Genomic DNA, 22,500 nt, shown 5'->3' on the forward strand with positions numbered 1-22,500 from the left:
AATAAATTATATATATATATGAGCGATATATTTACCTACTGAGTTAATTATTCTGATATTGTTAATTTTTGAAATAGTCTGTCGAACATCGTTTGGAGCAACTCTATTCTCTGTCCGCACGATGGTGTCTGATCCAATAATCAATCAGAAGCATCCGCTTTCAGAGGATGATGAGAATATTGTAACTAAAAAACTATGCATAGAACCAAGAGTCAAAAGAAAAAAATGTGCCATATTATTGGCATACTCTGGACTAGGATATTTGGGTTTACAGAGGTAATTATAAAATATTATTTGTCAATACTAAATGAATTCATACATTTTTTGTTACTTATAGAAATAAGGGTGTCAAGACGGTTGAAGAAGAATTGTTGCTTGCATTAAAATCAAAAAATTTAATTACTGATGAGGGTTTTGAACAAATTCAAACCATGCAATTTCAACGTGCTGCTAGAACTGACAAAGGAGTATCTGCTCTGCGACAAATAATTTCACTTTTATTACGTAAGTATTTTTAATACTTACGATATAATTTGTAGCAATTTTCCACCCTTTTTTTCCCCTTGTTTTACTGACAGCAGATGAGGCTCTGTTTGAACAATACTACTCCTCTGCTGCCATCTTTTATTGATGAATAAAATATATTATAAACACACACAATACAACGGCTTTCCATCCTGCCTATGTTTATGTATGTTTTTATAAATAAATTACTTTACTACAATGATTTATTATCAACAAATTTATATAATCTTAACTATCTCTATATTTTGAAACGTAGGAATTTTTGTTTTCAAATTATACCTAAAAGATCTACTTACTACATAATATCCCCCTGTAATCTGTAATCTGTTTCATGTACCCAAAAATTTCAAAAACAAAATTCTAGGATTATGAATTTTTTGCAATGTTATGTTAATTAATGAATAATTTCCACACATTTTATTAATTATTTCCTTAAAATATAACACGTTAATTTATTGATATTTTCATACTGTGTTATGAAAATTATTATTTTATAATAAAATCTACTACATCCTAGCCAGGTGGTGAAAAATAAAAATAAAAATTAAGTATATATACCTATTTAGTTTTAAACCAAGAAAATGCACTATCAATTCCGTCAATTATAATTTTAAACAGTTATAACTTCATAAGTTGTAACTTTTCTGATTATAAGTTAAATCCTGTTTCTAATTATTTAAATTATATTCAATTTAAATCTGTTTATAAATAATATTTTACTAACCATTCCAGCTGAAGATGTAGATAAACAAGTTATTAATACAGCTTTACCAGAACAAATTAGAGTTCTAGACATCAGAAGAGTAACTAAAGGTTTCAACAGTAAAAATTCTTGTGATGGTCGAACATATTCATACACTTGTCCAACATTTGCTTTTGCACCAGCAGAAACTACCATTGATTTTAGTTATCGGATTGATGCCACCGTTATTGATAGAATAAATGAAGTAGTTAAGAGTTTCTTAGGATGCCACAACTATCACAATTACACTTCTAAAAAGTAAGTGCAAAATATGGTAAATTGATAAATTGTATAAGTTCATTGAACAGAAACTATAAATTTGGATTTTAAATTAAAATTGTTTAGAAAACCAGGTGATCCAAGTGCACAAAGATACATGGTTAGTTTTTACTGTGATAAACCGTTTGAAAAAGATGGTGTTGAATTAATATCATTGTATGTTAGAGGTAATATTTATAGTAGCATTTTCTTATTATTAGAATGAGTGTTTATATTATATTTAATTTGGTTTTAGGACAAAGTTTTATGCTTCATCAGATTCGTAAAATGGTTGGTGTTATTATTGCTATATGCCGTGGTGTAGCCAAGCATGATGTGATAGAACGTGCATGGCAACCTGATCGTCTTGATTTACCTATTGCTCCAGGTTTAGGCTTGGTATTGGAAGAAGTGCATTATGATAAATATAATGGAAAATTTGGTAATGATGGTATGCATGAGCGTTTGGATTTTGTTGAGCTCAATGATCAAGTATCTGAATTTAGAGCTAAATACATACTACCAACTATTATCAAAGTAGAAAAAGAAGAAAGCTCGTATCCTTTGACAAAAATATTATTAAGTTTTTATATTATTAGTCAATAGTTTTAGAATTATTAAGAATGTTTTTTATAAAATATTCGATTTTAGATCATTAGATTCATGGCCTCTAGGTATTTACTATGTATTATTTAAAGTGTTTGTACATCACATTTACACTTAATTGTATAATTGAAAAAAAAAAATTAATTTTCTAGTGCTATAGAAATGCTCGAAGACCCTTAAATCTTAATCTATGCCAATGTGTAACAACTTATTGTGACAAGATTGTTAATAGTTATGACACGTAAATGAACCTTAAGTCTTTATTTCTAGTATGCAATTATGGCTTGAACAGCTACCATTACATACATTTGAAGTACGTACAGAGCACCGTCACTTGCGAACAGATGTTAACGAAATAAATAGTCCTGGATTAGCATCTTTACAGGCAGCTGCTGAATTAATCGAAAAAGAGGAACAGCATGCTATTGATACAAATGGAGAAGTACCACCTGACAATCTTTCTACACTTGCAGATGCTGCTCAAGCAATGAGTTCAGAAAAAAATTAAGTTTGTAAGTTGATTAAGAAAGAAGTGTATTACATTATTACTAGTATAGATTTAAATATACAATAATTGTTATTAATGAATGGTAGCATCTAGTGTGAAATAAATCAAATTCAACTATACGTCAGATTATTAATAAAAATAATAACAATAACTCTAACTTTAAATTTGAATCAATAGCATTAGTAATTGATAATTTTATTAAAACAATTTAATTAAAAACAAAAATGTATTAAAACAACCACATTAATTAAGGTTGGATCATGTAGGATCCTAATTTAATTCATCCCAATAATAATTGGTAAACAGTAGCTGAATATGGAAACCGTAGTAATTCCTCAATTTTATTAGAAGTACTGATTTCGAATGCTCTAAAGTCAGCCTACCATTTTGTCATTGAAAAGTGAAAAAAATTCATACAATCTTCATAATTTCTTTATTTGAAATTTCTATATTGGCCCCTATTATATGTGCACTTCTTATTTTATTTATATTTTAAACAACATAATCATGAGTTCCAAATATTTTTAAATTTAAGTACTTTGACTTAAATATCCATGTTTGTACCTTGATTTTTATTTAGTCACGTTTTCAGAATTGGATGGGGGTACAAGATTGTTTCAATTATCTTTTGGTAGGTACTCCTTGGGACTAGTCCACCAATTGTTGAATATTTGATATATTACAGACAAAATATCTCCATGCATTTTCCTTAATAATTTAAATAAAACCTTGCAGTCCACAACAATTCAGTAATACAATTTTCATCAAACAGCCCATATTTTAATGTTTTCTGTGTAAACTTATGTTGCCAAAGGGTTAAGTACCATAAATTTATATCAATAGAAAGATACAAATTTAAATGATTTGTGTTACTCTTGTCACTTATTACATGATAATATCATATTATGTGAGTTTTTACTGAGGACAGCAAGATTTTGTTAAAAATTCTTAAGAGCATGTATATGCTTAGCCTGTCAGTATTCAACAATTCAACGATCAGGAATAGTACCAAAAAATACAATAAAAATATATCAAATACTTTTATGCAGCCATCTCAGTAAATAAGTGTTCTAAATATGCTAAAATACAAATTCAAGAGATTTACATAATTAGTTTGAAAGATGTTCAAAACAATTAGAAAACATTTTAATAAAATTTGAATTCACATTTAAAATCATTATAAATTATAAATATCTGTTCCTAATATAAAAAGAATATTACAATATTGGGAATTATGAAAAAAGATAATGTGTGACATTTATTTTTTACTTTTCCCGTGTCAAAAACAAGTCTCCCAGAACCTTTATTTTGGGCATTCAAAACAAGTGCTTATTTAATTATTTGAGAATAAAATATAATTACATCCAATTATATAATTATACCAATTATAGTTGGTACCGAGTTGCTGAACATAGAAATTCAATTTATTCTGGAACTGTGTGCCAAATATCATTGGAATGTATGTACTATGTAACAGATCTGAAAATGAAGTAAAATTCACATTCAATTTTTCTCCTGCTGTTGATATAATTTCATTCTCTTAAGTAACTATCCTTCTAAGCCACTGCAAGAAGATAATTTAACTATCAATTACTGATTAATATTATTATTGACCTGAATTGAAATGTATTATATTTTATAAATATTTAATTATTATTATATAATATGCATATAACAAAATTAACTGTAAGGAGTATAACTGTTGTTTTTTATGATTAAACATAAAATGTTCCTAACTAAATTAAATTGTCACAAAATATAATGTATAAATATTAAATAATATACTCTTTGAATTATTGCAATTTTCTGGATGTTGGTAATTAATGATTTCGGGTAAATTTTATATGTATATTTGTAATCAATGTTATTTTTAATAATGTTCAAATTGTAAGAAATGTATCAAAAATAAATGATAATAAGTATTTTGTTACTTGTTTTCAATTTTTTTTATTAGATTGAATATTTAAAAAAACCTTTCATTATATTGTACTACTATAGTATCTATCATATTTTAAGCTTAACTAACTTGCCTAAATTTATATTTTTTATCAAATTTAAGTGAGGTTTAGCTATAAAATGTTATGTTGCTTGTGATATTCTCAAATTACTTAAACATACTTTTATTTCATAGTCAATTATTATTATTTGTTTATGATAATTCAGTTGGTAATAATAATTTCCTATTGTGGATGTGCATTGCCCAGTTTTAATTCAAGGATGTAATTACTAACTGAAATTAATAAATTAAAAATAATTTATTTAATATTAATTGGGTTATTCGACATTTGATGATCAATATAACAAAGAAAAAATTATATTTAATATATGCATGAATACTATTTATAAGTTATTCTTAATTACATTATGAGAGATAAATTTACTCAGGTAAAGTAACTGGTGTCAACATTTTAAATTATATTTTGTTTGTGGTATTTATATTAATATTTTAATTTAAAATGTATTTAATAAATAAAAAGAAATTTCAATATGTATAGGTACATTAAAATAGTCAAAATAATTTAAAGTTTAGGTATATCAAATAACATTTTAACATGGGTAGTATGTTGTTTAAATTATTTTTACCTTAAGAGGACTCCATGCCCGCATGTGTTGTCTCCATCTTACAAGTGCATAACATAACAAATGTACGCTCAGCAGATCACGTTTATCTCTGTTAGTTTAAACAAGAGTGAATTGACTTATTATGAAACTTGATTTCATTATGTCATAGTAAGACAATTTTGAATATACACATAATTTGCTGACAAATTGAACCATACGAACACAGATAATGTAGTTCTTACCATCAAGTTTTGTAATAGGTCGATTCACTCTAATTTTTAAACTAACGCAGTTAAACATTATCTGCTGAACATAAATTTGGTATGTTACACCCTTGTAAGACAGAGACAAGACATACGGGTGTAGCGTCCTCTTAAATCATATCTATGAATAAAGAAGCATATAATTTTAAAAAGTATTTAAATATTCATTCATTCCAGTATTTAAACTTTTAATGGTGATGGTTGGCTAAAAAAAAACACTGTCAAGTATTTAAATTACACACTAGAGGAAGTTCATCAATGAAAAAGTAAACGCATTTTTAGTTAACATAATTGTATTTTACAATTATATTCAATCTACCTTTTTGGAATTTTGACAACAATTGCATAATAAATGATTGAATACACTTTTAACTAGTTTTATCTACACAAACAATTAAATATAAATAAATAAAAATTTAAGTTTATAACAACAAAAAAAAATAATAATTATAAATTACCCAATAAAACAAAACAGAATTCAGTCTCATAAAATAAATTGAGCTTTATGAATAAATATCACAATATATTTTTAAATAGTAGAAACAAATAAATAACTTAGGATAGGCATTGTGAAATGACACAACTAGGAAAATAGGAATAATTTTGTAGGATAACTTATCACAGTTGTAAAAATTTTAGAATGCTGTTCGTTTTGATAAAATTACATTTGGTACATCAATGTGACTTCTTTTCTTTTTACTTGCCATGATAACTGGAGATTGAAAACCTGGAGAAGAACTAAGATATCCTTCATCTACAGGCACAAGCTTTCTGTGCTGCATTACATTTCTTCTGTAAAACAATGTTTTAATTAGTAATTACAATTTAATGACAATAATAAAAAAAAACATAAGATAGAAATGGTGGTTGAAAAATTAAAATCAAAATTATATTTAATTACGATTGTACCATTTATTGAAGTAAAATAAATATAGTCATTAATTTAAATGGTTAGCATAATAAAAATAGAATAAAAATCTCAAATTGACAAAACCAATCCTAATTGACAAAACCAATAATAAAAATATAAATATAAATAATAACATTAAATGTTGTATAGAAAATGTATGTCCTGTTTGTAATAGTTTTTTTCGTGCACCAGTCGAGTCCAGTTTATTAAAACAATAAACCTAACATCAACCTCACACATGTTAAAATAAAAAATTCACTAAATAAAATGTATAATAAAAATAATTAAAAAAAATACCCTAATAGAGAACAACACTGCACAAGATCTTTTTTTAAGTATCCCGTCACTTTTCGTAATTGTGCAGTCCAACATGGTACTAATCCTAATGTGTGCCTAGTAGTTAAAATAATACTCGCTGCAACCATTGATGGATTATAAGATATTAGTTTTATGCCTGAAACACATAAACATAATATTATATAATATTATATTTGAAATATATTCACACAACACATTTAACTATGAATGATTATTGATTAATACAATTTTCAATAAATTCAGATACATCTCTGGTGGTTCTAAATAGTTAATTATTAATTAACTATTGGTTGGTTTTAGCTTTTTATTTCTAGGGCCAACTACTTGTTTAAGGTACAGAAAGTAGATAAATAACATAAAATCATCACTCTAAATAAACTATTTTTCCAATCACTGGAAATATAAAATAAGAATTTGATATGGATCTTTAAATTTAGAATAATATATTTTTTTTTCAGTATGAGGGAACCTGCTACGACTGCTCATCACAGTAAACGAGAGGTGTGGTACGCTGTTTGATTGACAGACAGATCACCATTGAGTTTTCATATTGAACAACGTAATATATTTAAAAATTGCATTGTATGTCATTATATGTGATTCACAATCATATATATTAAAGTTAACTCAGTAAAACCAATAAGAAGCAAACATAGGTTAAATGTAAAGGTTATCATACTAATGATATTGATTTAGATCTATTCGTGTACTAAAACGTACCTGTAGTAATTATTAGTTAATTAAAGACCACGTGTTAGTTTCATTCAAATTAAAAAGCTAATAAACCTTAAGTAACCCAAAGCCGTACTTCTCAAATTTAAAACGTATAATAACTAATAAGTATTTAAAAATAATATTGTACGATAAGTAAATCATAAAATATGTATAAATTTAATCAATACTGAATACTAACTTTCCAACGACACATCCTGGTATGAAATTATCATATTATTGAATTTATCTTTTAAAATACATGCAAATTCATTATGATAAAAATCATTATCACAGTAAAAATGGTCTTTATAAAATTCAATGAAATGTGCAACTGTAGGTACTGCAACATTGAACTCAAAAAACATTAAAATTTTCATCTCAACTTTACGAAAATGGGAGTTTGTTACATCTTTACTAATGACATTTTGCATGGTTTTTAACTTTGGTATATTTAAGCAATGTTCTTCAATTTTTGCTATGGAAATAAAATTAATGTAATTTACCTTTTATATTAATAGTTAAAAATGGTAATAACGGCACTTACCAGCTAATGTTAAGCATGCAAAAGAGACTAGCATGATAGTATCAAATTTTAGATCATGGTTATCCATAAATAAATCCATCAGAGTGACGGCTAAATGAACACATACATTTGAAATTTCACATGTCTTGGCTATACTTCTAATGGTTTTTAACAACACGGGTCGCAAATGAATCTAAATATTGATAAAATATAATATAATATTAGGTATAATGACTAAATACTAAATATATATCTTTAGGTATATTATTATGTATTACTTGTGGCGATCTGGCTCCATATACCATCCTCCATTTAACTTCATGGTACTGTAAATATGAGTGTATGTTGTCACTGTACTCTGTTTCCCACCATTTATCTGTATATCTTTGATGATTTAATGCCTGAAACAAATTTTGAATTAGTCTTAGGGTTACCTACCTATTTACAAAATAAACTACACAACACTAATAAGATAATATTATTATGTTTTGGTGGACTAATGCAAGCACACAGTATAATATGGTAATATAAGCAAACCGCTAAAATAAAATGAAAAACTCAATACTGTCTCTGCCCGCAAATCGTTAATAATAATATTGTTTGATTTTGGTGACAGCCAATAATTCTAAAATAAGACACACAACGTCAAGTAAGCATATTATTTTCAAACTTGAAAGACGACGCACGTCATTTGATCAGGGACAAAAAAGCCATCAAAAACTTCCACGATCCTCTGTCGAGGGGAGGCGTTCACTCACCATAGTATTATCGCGTAAGCTCTATGCTTGGCAGTGGTGGAGACCCGGCCACGTTATGGTCCTGCTGCAGCTGACCGCAAACTTCCCCGAAGTGGTTATATGAAGTTTTCGATTTTTAGGTCGAATAAGCCGCTGCCGAGACCAATGTTGAAGAACGATGCAATAGCGGTTGTGTTTATTGCGGTTTACAAAAAATAACAATACGTTGGTAGGTATATTTATAATATTATAATTAAATACGAATCGTCGTCGTCCGTCTGCTGGTCCTATGAACGAAAATTCAAAAAAAAAAACCACACTCGTCACTCGGGAATGCGGATAATATGGATGATATATTTCGAGGGGTATGTGGAGATCCCTTGCCGACCGTTTGCAGGCGACAATACGCGACGGACGAGTGACGAGTGACGAGTGACGAGTACTGGGTGTCGAGTACTGACTACTGACGAATGACGACGACGGCCGCGAAGTGCTGCTGCTGTTGCGGCGGACGACCCGGCACCGTAGGCCGTCGTACCCCGTCGTCGACGTCGGATACCGTACCCCCGCCGGTTCGAGAGCCCGTCCAGCTGCTGCTGGGGCTTCTGCCGCACAAAAGTGTATATAAATTGTATAATAATAATAATAATTAGATAATATCGTCTATCGTGTTTTCGGCAGGTCGCAGGTACACGATGTGGTGGTGAAGATGGTGGTGGCGGTGGTGATTGCGATTTGCGACGGCGGCACAATATTATTATTTTATCACAATATATAATTTTATTTAACATTGCCTCGACAAAACTGATCTATATTGTAGGTACGACACGTTACACGGTCGCGGCAGGTATCCGTACACGCGCCGGAGATAACGCGAAACTATCGGTTTTACATCCGAGTTTAGACGACCGCGACGATTATTTCCAGATGTATTTTTACGAATCCGCCATGATGTATAGGATACATGGGATCGCGTGTAAAATATACACGACGATTATGTTATATTTTGTACGGTGGGTACATGCGATTGCACTGCGAGGGAAACTTTTGTCTTATCGTCTCATCAATACTCGCCCGTCGTGTGTAGTTTATTTTTAGACGCGAGCCAAACACGACTTTTGGAAAGTCTTGACGTACGCGATTGCATATTGTGATCGGTGAGGTGCATAACATATTAATATACTTCAGTAGCCTCACCTACCCACCTAACCTCTTCCACTAAAGCACCACCCGTCACCCGTGAACTTTGTTCACATACGCGAATCAAAGAAAACCAAATAACCCATTCACCACGGTACTGCGTACTGCGTGTGATTAGGATTTAGGCCATAGAGTAGGATACTACTCTATGGATTAGGGTTGCGACCACCACGGACTAGGTAGGTAATCAAAATCGAAATAAAAACACGGTTTTAGAATCCACCGTTTCACGCTTTACGATACATAGTTGCGAGTTGCGACACGTCGCTCTAGGGGGTAGGCTTAGTTCATATATTGTGTATGATCAGAGAGAGTACTGGGGTAGGTATATCTGTTTGCGCCAGTGATGAGGGGGGGGGTGTGTGGAGAGCCCGAGAGCAGGTGCAACAGGTGGTCGAGAGACGGCTGGGTGTTGAAAACACTGAATCACGATAGTTTGTTTGGTTTCGGGTCTTTATACATATGGTCTTGGGCCTGGGGCCTCAGCATAGAGGGTAGGTAGTTACGTTGGCCAGGTGGTCTGCTAAGACGTGGATCGTACACAGTGCGATTGCTCTGCACCAGTTCTCCTCCCACTTGTTAGTTACCGGGTAACCGAACAAAGGAAATCAGTGCCGCTTTTATATTATATATACTATATAGTATCATAATAGTATATAGCGATGGTGCAGTGTCAACTCGTAATGCGCGTTTGGCAAAACTAACTAATAAACTAACATCACTCCCCTCCCAACACAAGCTTAAAGAGGACATGCACGTGGCGATACATTATGCATTTATATTTTAGTGCGTTTTAGTTTTCCGCACGAAAACAATTTACAGCATCAACATCGAAGAAACAAGTTCGAATAATATATTATTAATATCTAATGACGTATTTGCAGTAGCCTGCATAATATATATATATAGGAGGTTTGATAAATCACGTGATTTGTATTATGTATTTATGTGGTGCCGGACTTTTAAACAAAGAGCGGTGTTTTTTTTTATTGATATATTTAAAATCTATACTAGGTGTACAATAAGTAAATTTGAGGAAAGAATTAAATAATAGTGACAGACGGATAAATTATGACAAAAATGTACGCGAGTTGGTTGAATTGATTGTCGAACGTTAAGTTATAAGTTAATAGTTAACAAACAATATTGTCTTAAATATAATTAGCTATAAAAGTATAAACTTAATGCGGAGAATAAGGTCACACATATAGAGATTGTGCAACTTTAAATTTTTTTAAATGATAACTAAACATTAAAAATGTTAAAATTGCTGCATTGTATAGGTACTATATGCAATATGCTTTCTGTACACTAACTGTAGTGGTTTAAGCAATTGTACATTTGCACGTGTCGACAAAATGATTAAATCAAGGAATATTTATTTGTATTTTAAACCTATAGAACGAGATTAAACAAAAAAAAATTAATTAATTATTTGTTTTAACTACCTATACAGTTTATTAAACAAAAAATTTTTGAAATATTTAGACATTTATTACTTAGTTAATAAAAAAAAGGGAAGGATTTGATTATTTATCATTCGATATAAAGGGGCCACGGTTGAGACTTGAGAAGCGCTGAAGTATAGCCGTACAGACATTTAACATTCGAAAATTTATAAAAAACATGCGCTTATATAATATTATAATGAAATTAATTATTAATTGTTAATTGTATTAAATATAGATTGTAAATCAAATAAAAATATAAATATGAACACCAGAACACAGTATTATGTATACGTCATAATTTATTATGTTATAAGTTAATAGTCAAAAAACATCAGTCTTAGGTATATACATACTAAAATGTATAAAAAATTACAAAACCTGAGGTAATTTAATATATTTAGAGAGCAGATAATAATCATAAACGTCAGTCAATTTTCGACTGTAAAATTACAACAATAATAGCTTGAAAAAGCATAATACAATAGTAGTAGGTGCATAAATGCATAATAACATAATATTATAGTCAATAGTCATAGAATAAAAATAATAATAATAATAATAGTCACAGCAGCTCAGTCAATTTTCAACTGTAATACTGTAATGATTATTTATATTATATATATACATACTAATATTTATTTATTTATTTATTTACTATTATAGGTACATTTAAATTTTTCAATAGATAGTTATAATATATGATTAATAGTTAAGTATTAATAAATACAAATATAACCTAATAATAATAGTTGAGTATATTATATTTTACTAGTTATTATTATTTATGATTATTAACTGTTATAGTAGTATGTATGTATGTATGTATATTTAATATATCATATTGTGTTCATATTTATAATGATCAATGATCATTTTCATTATAATATATAATATATTATTATATTTTGTTATAGCCTATAGATACATGGTGATTAGAAATGGTAAAAATTAAATACATATATATGTACATATTTTTGAATTTTTAATACATATAAATCTGCACCCTAGTAATTACTAATTAGGAGTAGAGTATACATGTGTTCACATTTTTATTTCTATTTCTGGGCTTTTTTTCCGTTAGGTTTTTTTTGGGCTTTTTTTCCGTGGGCTTTTTTTCCGCCTACCAATATTATTACATTAAGGGTCCCAGTGCCAGTTTTTCAAATTTTCCATAATTCTATACAATTTGAAAATTAAATTTTATATTTTAGTTGTCACCTCAATTTCCACTAATCTACTACCCGATACCTATATAAGGGGGATTGTTAGGGTGTATTATGTCGAAAAAAATGACTTTACGGAAATAACTCTCAAGTTTTGTAGAATTGTCGGATTTTGATGAATAATTTTTTATCTGAAAGAAGAAGACTTCCTACAGCCTGCATCGATCTCTGATTTTATATTTTATTTCAAATAATTGTATTAAAAAATTTGTAAAAAAAATGCTTTTTATCTTGTATTTTTTAGATATATTATAAAGTTTGAAAATAAAATAATGAAAAATAGAGATCGATGGAGGCTGTAGAATATTTCCTTCTAGCGATTAAAAAAAAAATTATGAAATATGGTTGATTCTTCACGGCGGTATCGTTATTCCCCCAGGGTGTATTTTTGAGGACAAAATGGCATCCGCATCAGGCGCCTTAAGGTTAATATCAATATACTAATATTATAGGGTGTCAGGGACTCAGGGTAGACATCAAGTTTTTCGTTCCGTGTTAACCTTAGGGTCATTAAGATATTTATCAACTTAAAAACGTGAAAAAATGAATACAAATACATGTGCCCAAAAATATCAATTTACTCGACCGTTAAACAATCAAATATGATATAAAATACGGAATTGTAAAATAATAATATGTATTATAAATAGTATGCAATTATGGTATACAGTATACGGTGAACATTTTTAATAGATTATACATTTATAGAGTATTCGCATGAATTGTGATTTGTGAGTGACAGCAACAACAATATTTAATACCTACCTAATTATTACCTAAATTATCTGCGGATATATTGACTGGTTACTGCGATTGCCTACAGAGTACAGGCTACACCTCGTCAGTCGTATATATCTGTAAAAGCATGAATGACACGCTTGTTTAGCGTGAACAGCACCTGTATGCGGTAGGTAAATATAATGATAAAAAAAAAATATTTTTATTCTTTGAATTCTAAAATTTAAGAAGAATGACATACAATATAAAAATGATGTTTCATTATCTATGCATAAACGCCATAAACATCCTAAGGGCCTGTCTTACAATCATAGTTTAAATCTCGGTTACGCTTGAACCACTGATTTTTCTAGCCGAATTCGGTAGTTTAACCTGAGTTCAACTACTGTAATACGGGCCGTGATATTTTAATTTTTAAGTGAGTTTTGAGCATTTTCAAACATTAATATTTTACATGCTGTTAACTCACTTAAAAATTAAAATATCATAAAAAACCAACGAGAGGGCACAGATTATGTTGTTACCTAAAAGTTTGATAAAAATTGGTCAATTCACTTTAAAATCAAAAATGACAGCACCCTATTGAAACTAGCAAACGAAAATTTGCTAGGTCGTACGTTTGTTAGAAGGAGACAACACATGCGGGTATGACGTCCTCTTAATACCTTTGTATAAATATAAAATATAAAATAGGTATGTATTATAATTTGTTTCAATGACATATGAAAAATAATAAAAATCCATAGCCACAATTTTTTTTTATGAGCATTTAAAATTCAAATCATTTTATTAAATTTTTACTTAATTATTTTGAGTTAAAAATTCATTAATATTTTTATTTTTAAATCTAAGATTTGAAAATGTCTTACAAGATTCCTCATAAGTTTGTCTACCTTTATCAAAAAAAATGTCTATAAGTAAGTGAAATTAAATTTTTATGAGTGTTTAAAGTTCAAATTCTTACATTTGTGTAAATTCATGTAATTTAAAAACAAATAATCGTACACATTAAATTTATATCATAATATGTTTTAATGTTTATTTTATAAATTCATATACTTGATAACATTTTCAAAATATTTTTAAACAATTCTTTTTATAAGCATTTAAAGTTCGATTTTTGAAAAACATTTATCAAATAAAAAATGTTAAATGATTTTGTAGTTAAAAATGTATAGTGTTCAACTTTTAAGTGGATTGTACACTAGGTGATTCGAACACACGTCTCCATGCGTTTCGAACGTCGTGGCTAAGGATTGAAAATTTAAAACAAGGTTCCACGTAAGCGTGTTATTCTGTAACCAAAAAATTTAAAAGTATAAAAACATAGTTTTTGTTCAAATTTGGACTAAATAACATATTAAATAAACAAGAATAACGATTTTAGTTATTTTGTTGTAATTTTTTAATATTAATTCAACTACTGTATTAATAATAACTTATTAATAACTAATATGTAAGTAATAACAGTATGAATATAATACAAAATATCCACACTGACAAGTGACACACCATCTCCGCTCAGGATTGTTTTTCGTAAACAATGATTTTTTATCATTGAATTCAAATTTTATATCATCTATTTTACAGTGACCCTCTTGTAACCTACTGTACAGCAGAGTGACATCTACTTACCCACCTTTTTTATTTTTAATCTAATAATTTATTGTACAATCTGTTAAGTATTATTTTTTACAATAAGCCCAACCACACAAGTGGTGTTGTGAATTTATAAAAAATATCAGAAAAATAGAATTAAATTAATTAAATTGAATGTGCAAAATTTCACTTGTGCGAAGTGGCCATCCGCACAAAGAAAAATGCGTTCCGGTTCAGAAAATTTTCCATTTCTAACACTAAATTAAAAAAGACACTTGTACATGCCGTCCCCGACTTGGCAAGCTTTTTTTTACGATGACTGAATGGTTGATTGCACTAAACATCATACGTTTTGAATCATACGTTACAATAATATCTTTGTTTATATATATGTTTTTCGGTATGGCAACGCTGCATTTATTTCATCATTCAGAATCGTGTATATAAATATTAATTTGTTGAACCTAACCTAACCGTATATTTTTTTATAGGTTTGTATATAAATATTATTAATTGGTTATATTAGTTAATAACTACATATCCAGTATGAAAATGTAATTCAAAATTATTTATATTTTTAAATAAGTACGTAGTAATAAGTTTTTTATATAAATGACACGTACCTATAGGTTCATTAATCCATAGTTAAAATTTTGATATTTAAGTGTTTATAAGAGTATTTTTCCTGCAACTTTTAACTTTGTATACTTGGATACATTTTCTGTTGCTTGCAAATTGAACCGAGTCGTGTTTCTGTAAGTAATTTTCTTTTAAATAATTACCAATTTATTGACCTATTTTTACCTGCAGTCATTGCTGTTAAGTGTACAACAATGAACGTAATCTCACGGCCTGAGTTAACATATCATTTTGTCCATTCCAACATATTTTGTTAAATTCTTGCAAAATATTTCAGTAGGTAGGTAATTAAAAAAATAAATTCAACATATTTTTTTCAAAGGTGCTTGATTATTTAATATATTAAATGCAATATAATCAAATTTAACAGAATATAATTAGATATTTTTCATCATTCGGTAAGTACGCCACATAATATTTTTTTTTTCATTTTTGGCAAAAATGTAGGAATTACCTACTCCGAAGAACAAAAATAGTCGAGTGGACGTCTCACCCGCATGTGTGTTCTCCATATTACCATTGATTAAATATACAATGCTTATATATTTTAATCAATGATGTTACTATACTTTATTAAAAAAAAATAGGAACTATTAAAATATACGTTTAGCAGTTTCAATTATGTTTTGGTAGCTTAAATAGTTTAGTAAATTGACCTATTATCAAACTTAAGGTAGGAACAATTATCTATGTTCTAACGTCGGACGTCTGTTTTTACGATATTTTAATTTTTAAACGAGTATATAATTTAAAAATGCTCATAAGTCGCTTAATAATTTAAATATTGTAAATATCAACGCAAGAACTGAAATGTGAACACATCATGTTCTTATCTTTAAGTTTGATAATAAGCGAATTTACTTTGATATGAAAATTAGATTGGAAAATATGCTGAACTCAATCTTTCCGTGTTCTCTATTTGTCTGATGGATTTGTAGCTTGTACATATTATGTACGGGTGTGACGTCTAATAGTGTACTCGTAAGCATCTAATAAAAACCTTGTGTATTATTTCCTCTAGATTAAAAATTAAAATACTAATTTTGACGTTTTGTTGGAACAGCGCACCTTTCGAAATGTTCGTTACAACTGTTATCATAAGTTGATATGTAAACGTAGGTATACAATTAATTAATATTTAATATATCACAGTGCTTGGGGTAGTATTTTTCACCATGTGGAGAAGTACGAGTTATCCCCATCTATCACAACTCCCCACTAAAGGATAACCCCTTGTATCACTGGTAGACCATAACCTACTATACATCACCAGCTTCCCAGTTAACGTAATACTATAATATAAGTAATACAAAATATTAACCTGGTATGGTAACCTGTATAAGCTGTTAGCTATACATAGGTATATAGTAGGCTACATTTTTAGCGATGGTCAGTGTCGGACTGGCTCGAAAAGGCCCAGTCCGCGATTTACAAAAAAGGGCCCCCAACAGACAAATAGAAAATGTTTTATTTAGCCCAGAAAAAAATACGTACCTAACTAAAATTTAATCATTCGATATATTAACTGGTTTTACTTTATTTCTAATATATAATTTATATTGAGTATATTCTCAAATACTAAGACATTTTCTACAGACCCGAAGTAAATTTACTATATACAAGAGACCCATCGGACTGTTTTTATTACCAGACAGGGGATATCCCACCTATCCAGGTATCCAACTCCCAAATTACGCCACTGGGGGCGTAGCCCCTACACTGGCTACACCACCTGTGACATTAAACATTATAAAGAAAAACACCGATTTAAATTGTGTCATATTTTCATATTTATTTTAATTACAACTTACAAATGTCAATAAGTACATCATTTTTATAATAATACATTTTTTTAAATTAATATTAAAGATATAAAAGGTAGGTAAAGCAAATTGGACAATACATATGAATAACATCTCAAATCAATAACCTTGATAGTTCAGTTGAACTTTTAGCAATAGTATTTACAACAATTTCCTTATCAACAACATAATCTCTTTCAATATTTATCATTAACAAAGCTTCCATAATATCTTGAGAAATTAATGATCTTAATTTAGTTTTAATGTTTTTAACTTTGGAAAATATACGTTCACATGTAACTTGTGTACATGGTAATGTCAAAACAAATTTATATGCCAAGTATATATTATTAAAAGAGCCTGATTGTTGAACAATTTCGTACAAAATATTAAAAGCGCATCTTAAACAATTATTACACGTATTGCATTCCAAACTGTGGTCAATATTTAGTTCTGATTCAGAGTTGGAGTCATTGTCAAAAGATAGATCATTTTTTGAAAATGTATCATTAAAATTTTTAGTTATTGTATCATATTGAATTGCAAATTGTTGGAGTTCAGATGTTAAAACATGTACACTTATTTTTGTCAATTCAGAAAGTTTTAATAGTGAGTTTTCAGGTAAACCACTTTTAATATTTTTAAAATTTTTAGGGTCTAAGCAAATACAATCTTTAAGTAATTCTGAATTGCTAACAAATCTTTTTTCCATACTATTAATCATAATATCAAGGATATAATTATATGTTTCAACTTTAAACCTTTTTTCTGTGGAAACGTCAGGTCTTTCATCAGATGCTAATTCACCAGGCATTTTATTTATTTTTGGCACTCTACTTACAGAATTCTTACTAAACTTATTTTTTATTCTAAAATCTATATCATTTAATTCTAATTCCTTATTAATTTTTGTTATAAAATTTTGAACATCAGAAATAAGTTTATTAAATATTTCATCGCCATTATATCTTTTTTCTTTAATTTGATTTAGTAAATTTGTTGTCATATTAAAAGCTATTAGATAATTTAATGAGCGTGATTGTAAAAACTTTGATACAGGAGAACTTATAGTAAAAATATCAAGGTAAATAGCTGCAGTTAAAATAATTTCAAATTTTGACCAATTTTGTAAAAGTGTATGAGCCGTGTATTTAGTTTTTGCATCAAATTTTGATTCACTAGAAGTTATTTCCAATAAAAAATGTAAGAATAACAAAAATCGGGAATCCTTGACATTAGGCTCGTTAAACTGAATTATAGAAGATAATGCCTTGTCCTTACTCCACCACCTAGTTGCTCCAATCAAGTTCAATTTTCTAAGTTTATCATGACTTTTATGGGTTTGTTTAGTTAAATCTGACCATACTTTCATTCTTTTATGAGAATCTAAAAGAAAAGTAGCTGATTGTTGAACTAACCCAAAGAGAAATTCAGCATTTTTGCAACATTCTGATGAATCTACCATAACTAAATTTAATACATGACCCAGGCAGTGAGTATATATACATGAAGGATTCGCATTTTTCTTTAAATGTGATTGCAAGCCATTATAAACACCTTTCATATTAGATGCCCCATCAAAAGAGCAACCTACAATTTTATTCATATCTAAATCTATTTCAGAAAATTCTTTTGCAATTAAATTATACAAACCAATTCCACTAGAATCATAAGCCACAACTAATTTTAAAAGTTTTTCATAAACATTGTTTTTTAAAACATACCTAACACAAATAGCCAGCTGATCTAATACTGCAACATCTTGTGTCGAGTCTACTAAAATACTAAAACTTTGGGCTTCTTTTAATTCATTTACTATTTTCTCTCGTAATAAATTACCAATAACTAAAACAATTTTATTTATAAATGTTTTTGATAGAAATGTTACTCAAGATCCTCTACCACGGGTCTGAGAAAGAGTATTATTATTTTTTTTACCTCCAGCTTTACGTTTTTTACTTAACTCAATACAATTTTTAACATGCATATTCAATACAACATCATAATCTTTAATAAGCAATACTAGTTCCAAAAAATTTCCATGATTAATAGTCCTATCCTCTAAGCTATAAGCTGCTTCATCTTTACCACGAAAAGCTAATCCTTGCCTACCAATAAACATTATTATATCAATGAGCCTTTTAATGACCAAACGGTTAAATTCTACTTCTTTGGAATGAATTTCCCTTAAATTAATATTAATACAACTCTCAATATTTTTGTTTAAGTTAGCTTGTAGTAAAGCAGAAACTGCTTCACCGTGTGTTTTTGATTGTTCATGTTTTTTAACTGTACCATAAACATTTTTCGAATTTAAGACTTCTAATCCAGTTACTAAATTGCTAATATTTTCACGTCGTGGACAAAATGTCATACATGTAGTACAAAATATTCTTTTACTATAAGAACAATAAGATAACCATTTGCGCTGAACTTTTTGAGAATCACTTAAAGTCTGATAATACATTTTTTGAGGATCAAATGGAAGTTTATCATTACTTAAAACAAGAGGTTGAATGGGATGACTTTTTAAAAAAGCTAATTTGATTTCTACTGATTCATTACTAGCGGGTCTAATAAAAATGCTAAGCTACTAGAAGTTAATGTAGATTCAGCTGATATTGAATTTGGCTCCATATCAGAAATACTTTCGGTTGTATCTTATAATTGAAAACACACTTTATTAGATTTTATATTAGAATATTTTATAAATTCAAAAATTAAATTTTAAATATAAATTACTTGTGGTAATAGTAGAAGTAGCTAATTTTGAAATTGGGTTCATATCAATGGACTGTGATTCAGTAGAAACCATACTTTCGGTTGTATCTTAAAATTGTAAGCACACATATATAGGTTTAATATTTATATAATACTTTATAGATTCAAAAAAGAAACTTTAAAATTTATATTTCTTCATTCTTGTATAGTGATATTATGGATAGTGACTATTAATATATTAGTCTTATATTTTTAACTACCTAGTTATATTAGAAAATAAAATAAAATATTCTTACCTTTCACACTTGAGGAAAAACTAAGTTTTTTTTGACTTTTGTCATAGGCACATTTAAGCAATTTCTGCTTTTCTTTTTCCTTTCTTTTTTCTGAACCAGCTTTGTATTTTCTTTTATACATCACGAATTACAGTTAAAATAATAATAGTTAATAGATACAACTTTACAAGACGTCACGAAGAAGTAATAATCTCAACAGACAATGTAGCATTAAAAACTTTTAATTTAGTTTAAATACCATGAGCCCATGAGCACAAATAAACATATTCAAAACAAAATAAATGAACAATGAACGTTGTTGAACAATAAATTATTTTCGTAATTTGTATCATTGATTATTTGATTATGATATTAATAATTATTTATCATAGATTAGAATTCTGAATTTAGAACGGCTTGTTTATAAAAACATATTATTGGCTTTACAAACTATTTATAACCCTGCGGGCTGCGGCCTTCATGTGCCCGAGTACAATTCTTATCCAAAATAGAATAATTCAGTTACAATCAGTGATTACCAAGTCATACGCCCGTATAAATATAATATAATATTATTTAATAATCTCAACAATTTTACACTATTTATAACCAATAATACTTGTTTGTATGTATATAGTCATATAGACGGCTATTAAATTCGTAGAATGATAATTTTTATTATTTTTATAATTAATTAACATCTCAAAATTGTAAGCAAAAATACATTTCCAGATTTGAAAAAAAGAAAAATGTTTATTTTGTATTTCTATTTACTCTACGAATTAACGAGTAATAAAAATATTAGTAGGTACAAAACCAGGGGGCCCCAATTACCATAATATTAAGCCCGGGCCCCGTCCGCAATTGCGGACTAGCGGTCCGGGCCAGTCCGACTCTGGGGATGTGTGGGCAGTAAAAGATAAACCAAAATTAATTTTAAATTAGATATAATATCTTTAATATATATATTTCGTTTATTTTTCTCACCTCTAAAGTAGATAGGTATAAATTATTATAAAGCTGTTCGGTGAATAGGTACACACTGCATAATTACATAACTATATTGTAATTTGTTTGAATAGTTTCCGTCGTGAAATATAATATAATTAAAAACACTTATACCTATTATATAACCAACTAGACAATAAACATGATATACAGTAAAACTTCCATATTACATAATAATAATTCGTATTGCGGACAATTTTGTTAAACAGAATTAAATAAACTTGGTTTTAATTTGATTTAGTACTCGAAAATATTTCGTTAAAAATTCTGTTAAATGGAGGTTCGTTATATGTGGAAGTTTCACTGTAATAATATCATGTCCGAGTGATGGTTGGTAAATGGTATCTCTTATTTGTCTAGAATATGTTTCAAGGTGTATCTGTCACAGTTCATCTCTAAACGATTTCTAAAAATATATCAATGAACGTATGTTTGCAGGAGTGCACGTTTTTAGTGAGATTTCGCCACTATTGTTTCCTGCGCAATTCAAGCGCCATTTACGTGTACAGTTAGCACGTATATAAATTACGAGTGTGTTTTATCTTTTTTTTATTTCGTAAAATAAATAACGAAAAATAAACATTAGACACGAAGTGCAGAAGCATCATTAAACGGGTACAAAGCTAAGCTACGGTTCATTAGTAGCGTCTGCCCCAGTGTTGCCAGATGAAAATATCATAAATCTCGAAATTTACGCTCAATAATCCCCAGAAATCCCCACTATAAAATTTTGCGCTCGCTACGCTCGCAACCTTTTATCAACTTAATCAAATAATTGATAGCCATTCAAATATTAAATTATCGAACGACCATTGTCCATTGACCACCACTTACCTACAAGCACGGATATAGATATTATATCCGTAGTATCTATATCCGTGCATACAAGAGAGCAGGCTACTCGGCACCCGCTACCATGGTGTGCGGTACAGTAGCCGCGAGGGCAGCCCGCTTTCTGTTTGAACGAGCCTTTAAATGTTTTGTCGAAATAATATATTAAACAAATTGCAATGTTCATAATTTTGACAATAGTATACAATAATATACATGACTGTTACTTTTACAAATGTTATAATTTATTAGCAAAAAATACAATTTAAACTTTTACCTCAGACTTTTGAGTGACTAAATTAAAATAAATAACAAAACAATATTAACGTTTACATCACACTTTGCAT

General features: G+C 28.7%; 4 protein-coding genes across 10 annotated transcripts in view; 2 read left to right on the plus strand and 2 right to left on the minus strand.

Moving 5' to 3' along the window:
* Window positions 1-7,468, plus strand: part of LOC100169354 (tRNA pseudouridine synthase A) — a 7,998-nt gene extending 530 nt beyond the window's left edge. For 4 of the 6 annotated variants that reach the window (XM_029490915.1, XM_029490916.1, XM_029490918.1 and 1 more), the window contains exons 2-7: window positions 78-276; window positions 338-504; window positions 1,258-1,525; window positions 1,613-1,713; window positions 1,782-2,082; window positions 2,402-4,569. In XM_029490915.1, the coding sequence (XP_029346775.1) occupies window positions 78-276; window positions 338-504; window positions 1,258-1,525; window positions 1,613-1,713; window positions 1,782-2,082; window positions 2,402-2,639 (1,274 nt within the window). In that variant the 3' untranslated portion in view covers window positions 2,640-4,569. Of the gene's footprint in view, window positions 1-77; window positions 277-337; window positions 505-1,257; window positions 1,526-1,612; window positions 1,714-1,781; window positions 2,083-2,401; window positions 4,570-7,150 lie in introns of those variants that run through there. The other 2 variants (XM_008180239.2, XM_008180240.2) reach the window with 2 other exon arrangements.
* LOC100165266 (cyclin-J) lies at window positions 5,740-9,273 on the minus strand. Of its 2 annotated transcripts, XM_001944245.5 has the most exons (6): window positions 8,688-9,272; window positions 8,208-8,330; window positions 7,951-8,122; window positions 7,606-7,881; window positions 6,672-6,828; window positions 5,740-6,256 (listed from the first exon to the last, which is right to left on the minus strand). In XM_001944245.5, exons 1-6 carry the CDS (start codon window positions 8,688-8,690, stop codon window positions 6,100-6,102), a joined length of 888 nt encoding a protein of 295 aa, XP_001944280.2. In that variant the 5' UTR covers window positions 8,691-9,272; the 3' UTR covers window positions 5,740-6,099. The 2 variants fall into 2 exon arrangements, with proteins under 2 accessions (XP_001944280.2, XP_029346779.1); XM_029490919.1 differs by lacking the exon at window positions 7,606-7,881 and having other exon boundaries at window positions 8,688-9,273.
* A 6,076-nt stretch (window positions 9,274-15,349) lies between these two features.
* Window positions 15,350-22,500, plus strand: part of LOC100167299 (ornithine decarboxylase 1) — a 24,600-nt gene continuing 17,449 nt past the window's right edge. Inside the window, exon 1 of the mRNA XM_008180243.1 lies at window positions 15,350-15,632. The gene's annotated coding sequence lies outside the window, so the exon portion shown is untranslated. The remainder of the gene's footprint in view (window positions 15,633-22,500) is intronic.
* Window positions 17,434-20,456, minus strand: LOC103307861 (zinc finger MYM-type protein 1-like). The gene is made up of 6 exons (XM_008180268.1): window positions 20,336-20,456; window positions 20,061-20,147; window positions 19,884-19,978; window positions 19,257-19,773; window positions 18,368-19,163; window positions 17,434-18,187 (listed from the first exon to the last, which is right to left on the minus strand). The coding sequence occupies exons 1-6, from the start codon at window positions 20,454-20,456 to the stop codon at window positions 17,434-17,436; spliced, it is 2,370 nt and encodes a 789-aa protein (XP_008178490.1).

Source organism: Acyrthosiphon pisum, chromosome A2 (genome assembly GCF_005508785.2).
Source record: "Acyrthosiphon pisum isolate AL4f chromosome A2, pea_aphid_22Mar2018_4r6ur, whole genome shotgun sequence".
In the NCBI taxonomy this organism is placed as follows: Eukaryota; Metazoa; Arthropoda; class Insecta; order Hemiptera; family Aphididae; genus Acyrthosiphon; species Acyrthosiphon pisum.

What these genes read in the sequence shown, in the direction of transcription:
- LOC100165266 (XM_001944245.5), bottom strand. An exon ending in ATGGAGCCAGATCGCCACAA is followed by an intron (nt 8,123 to 8,207) that starts GTAATACATAAT and finishes ATCAATATTTAG; the next exon opens with ATTCATTTGCGACCCGTGTT. An exon ending in CAGTGTTGTTCTCTATTAGG is followed by an intron (nt 6,257 to 6,671) that starts GTATTTTTTTTA and finishes ATTGTTTTACAG; the next exon opens with AAGAAATGTAATGCAGCACA.
- LOC103307861 (XM_008180268.1), bottom strand. Translation starts at nt 20,456, where the DNA reads ATGTATAAAAGAAAATACAAAGCTGGTTCAGAAAAAAGAAAGGAAAAA. An exon ending in CATTTTTATTAGACCCGCTA is followed by an intron (nt 19,774 to 19,883) that starts GTAATGAATCAG and finishes ATGTATTATCAG; the next exon opens with ACTTTAAGTGATTCTCAAAA. An exon ending in TAAAAAACGTAAAGCTGGAG is followed by an intron (nt 19,164 to 19,256) that starts GTAAAAAAAATA and finishes AAATTGTTTTAG; the next exon opens with TTATTGGTAATTTATTACGA.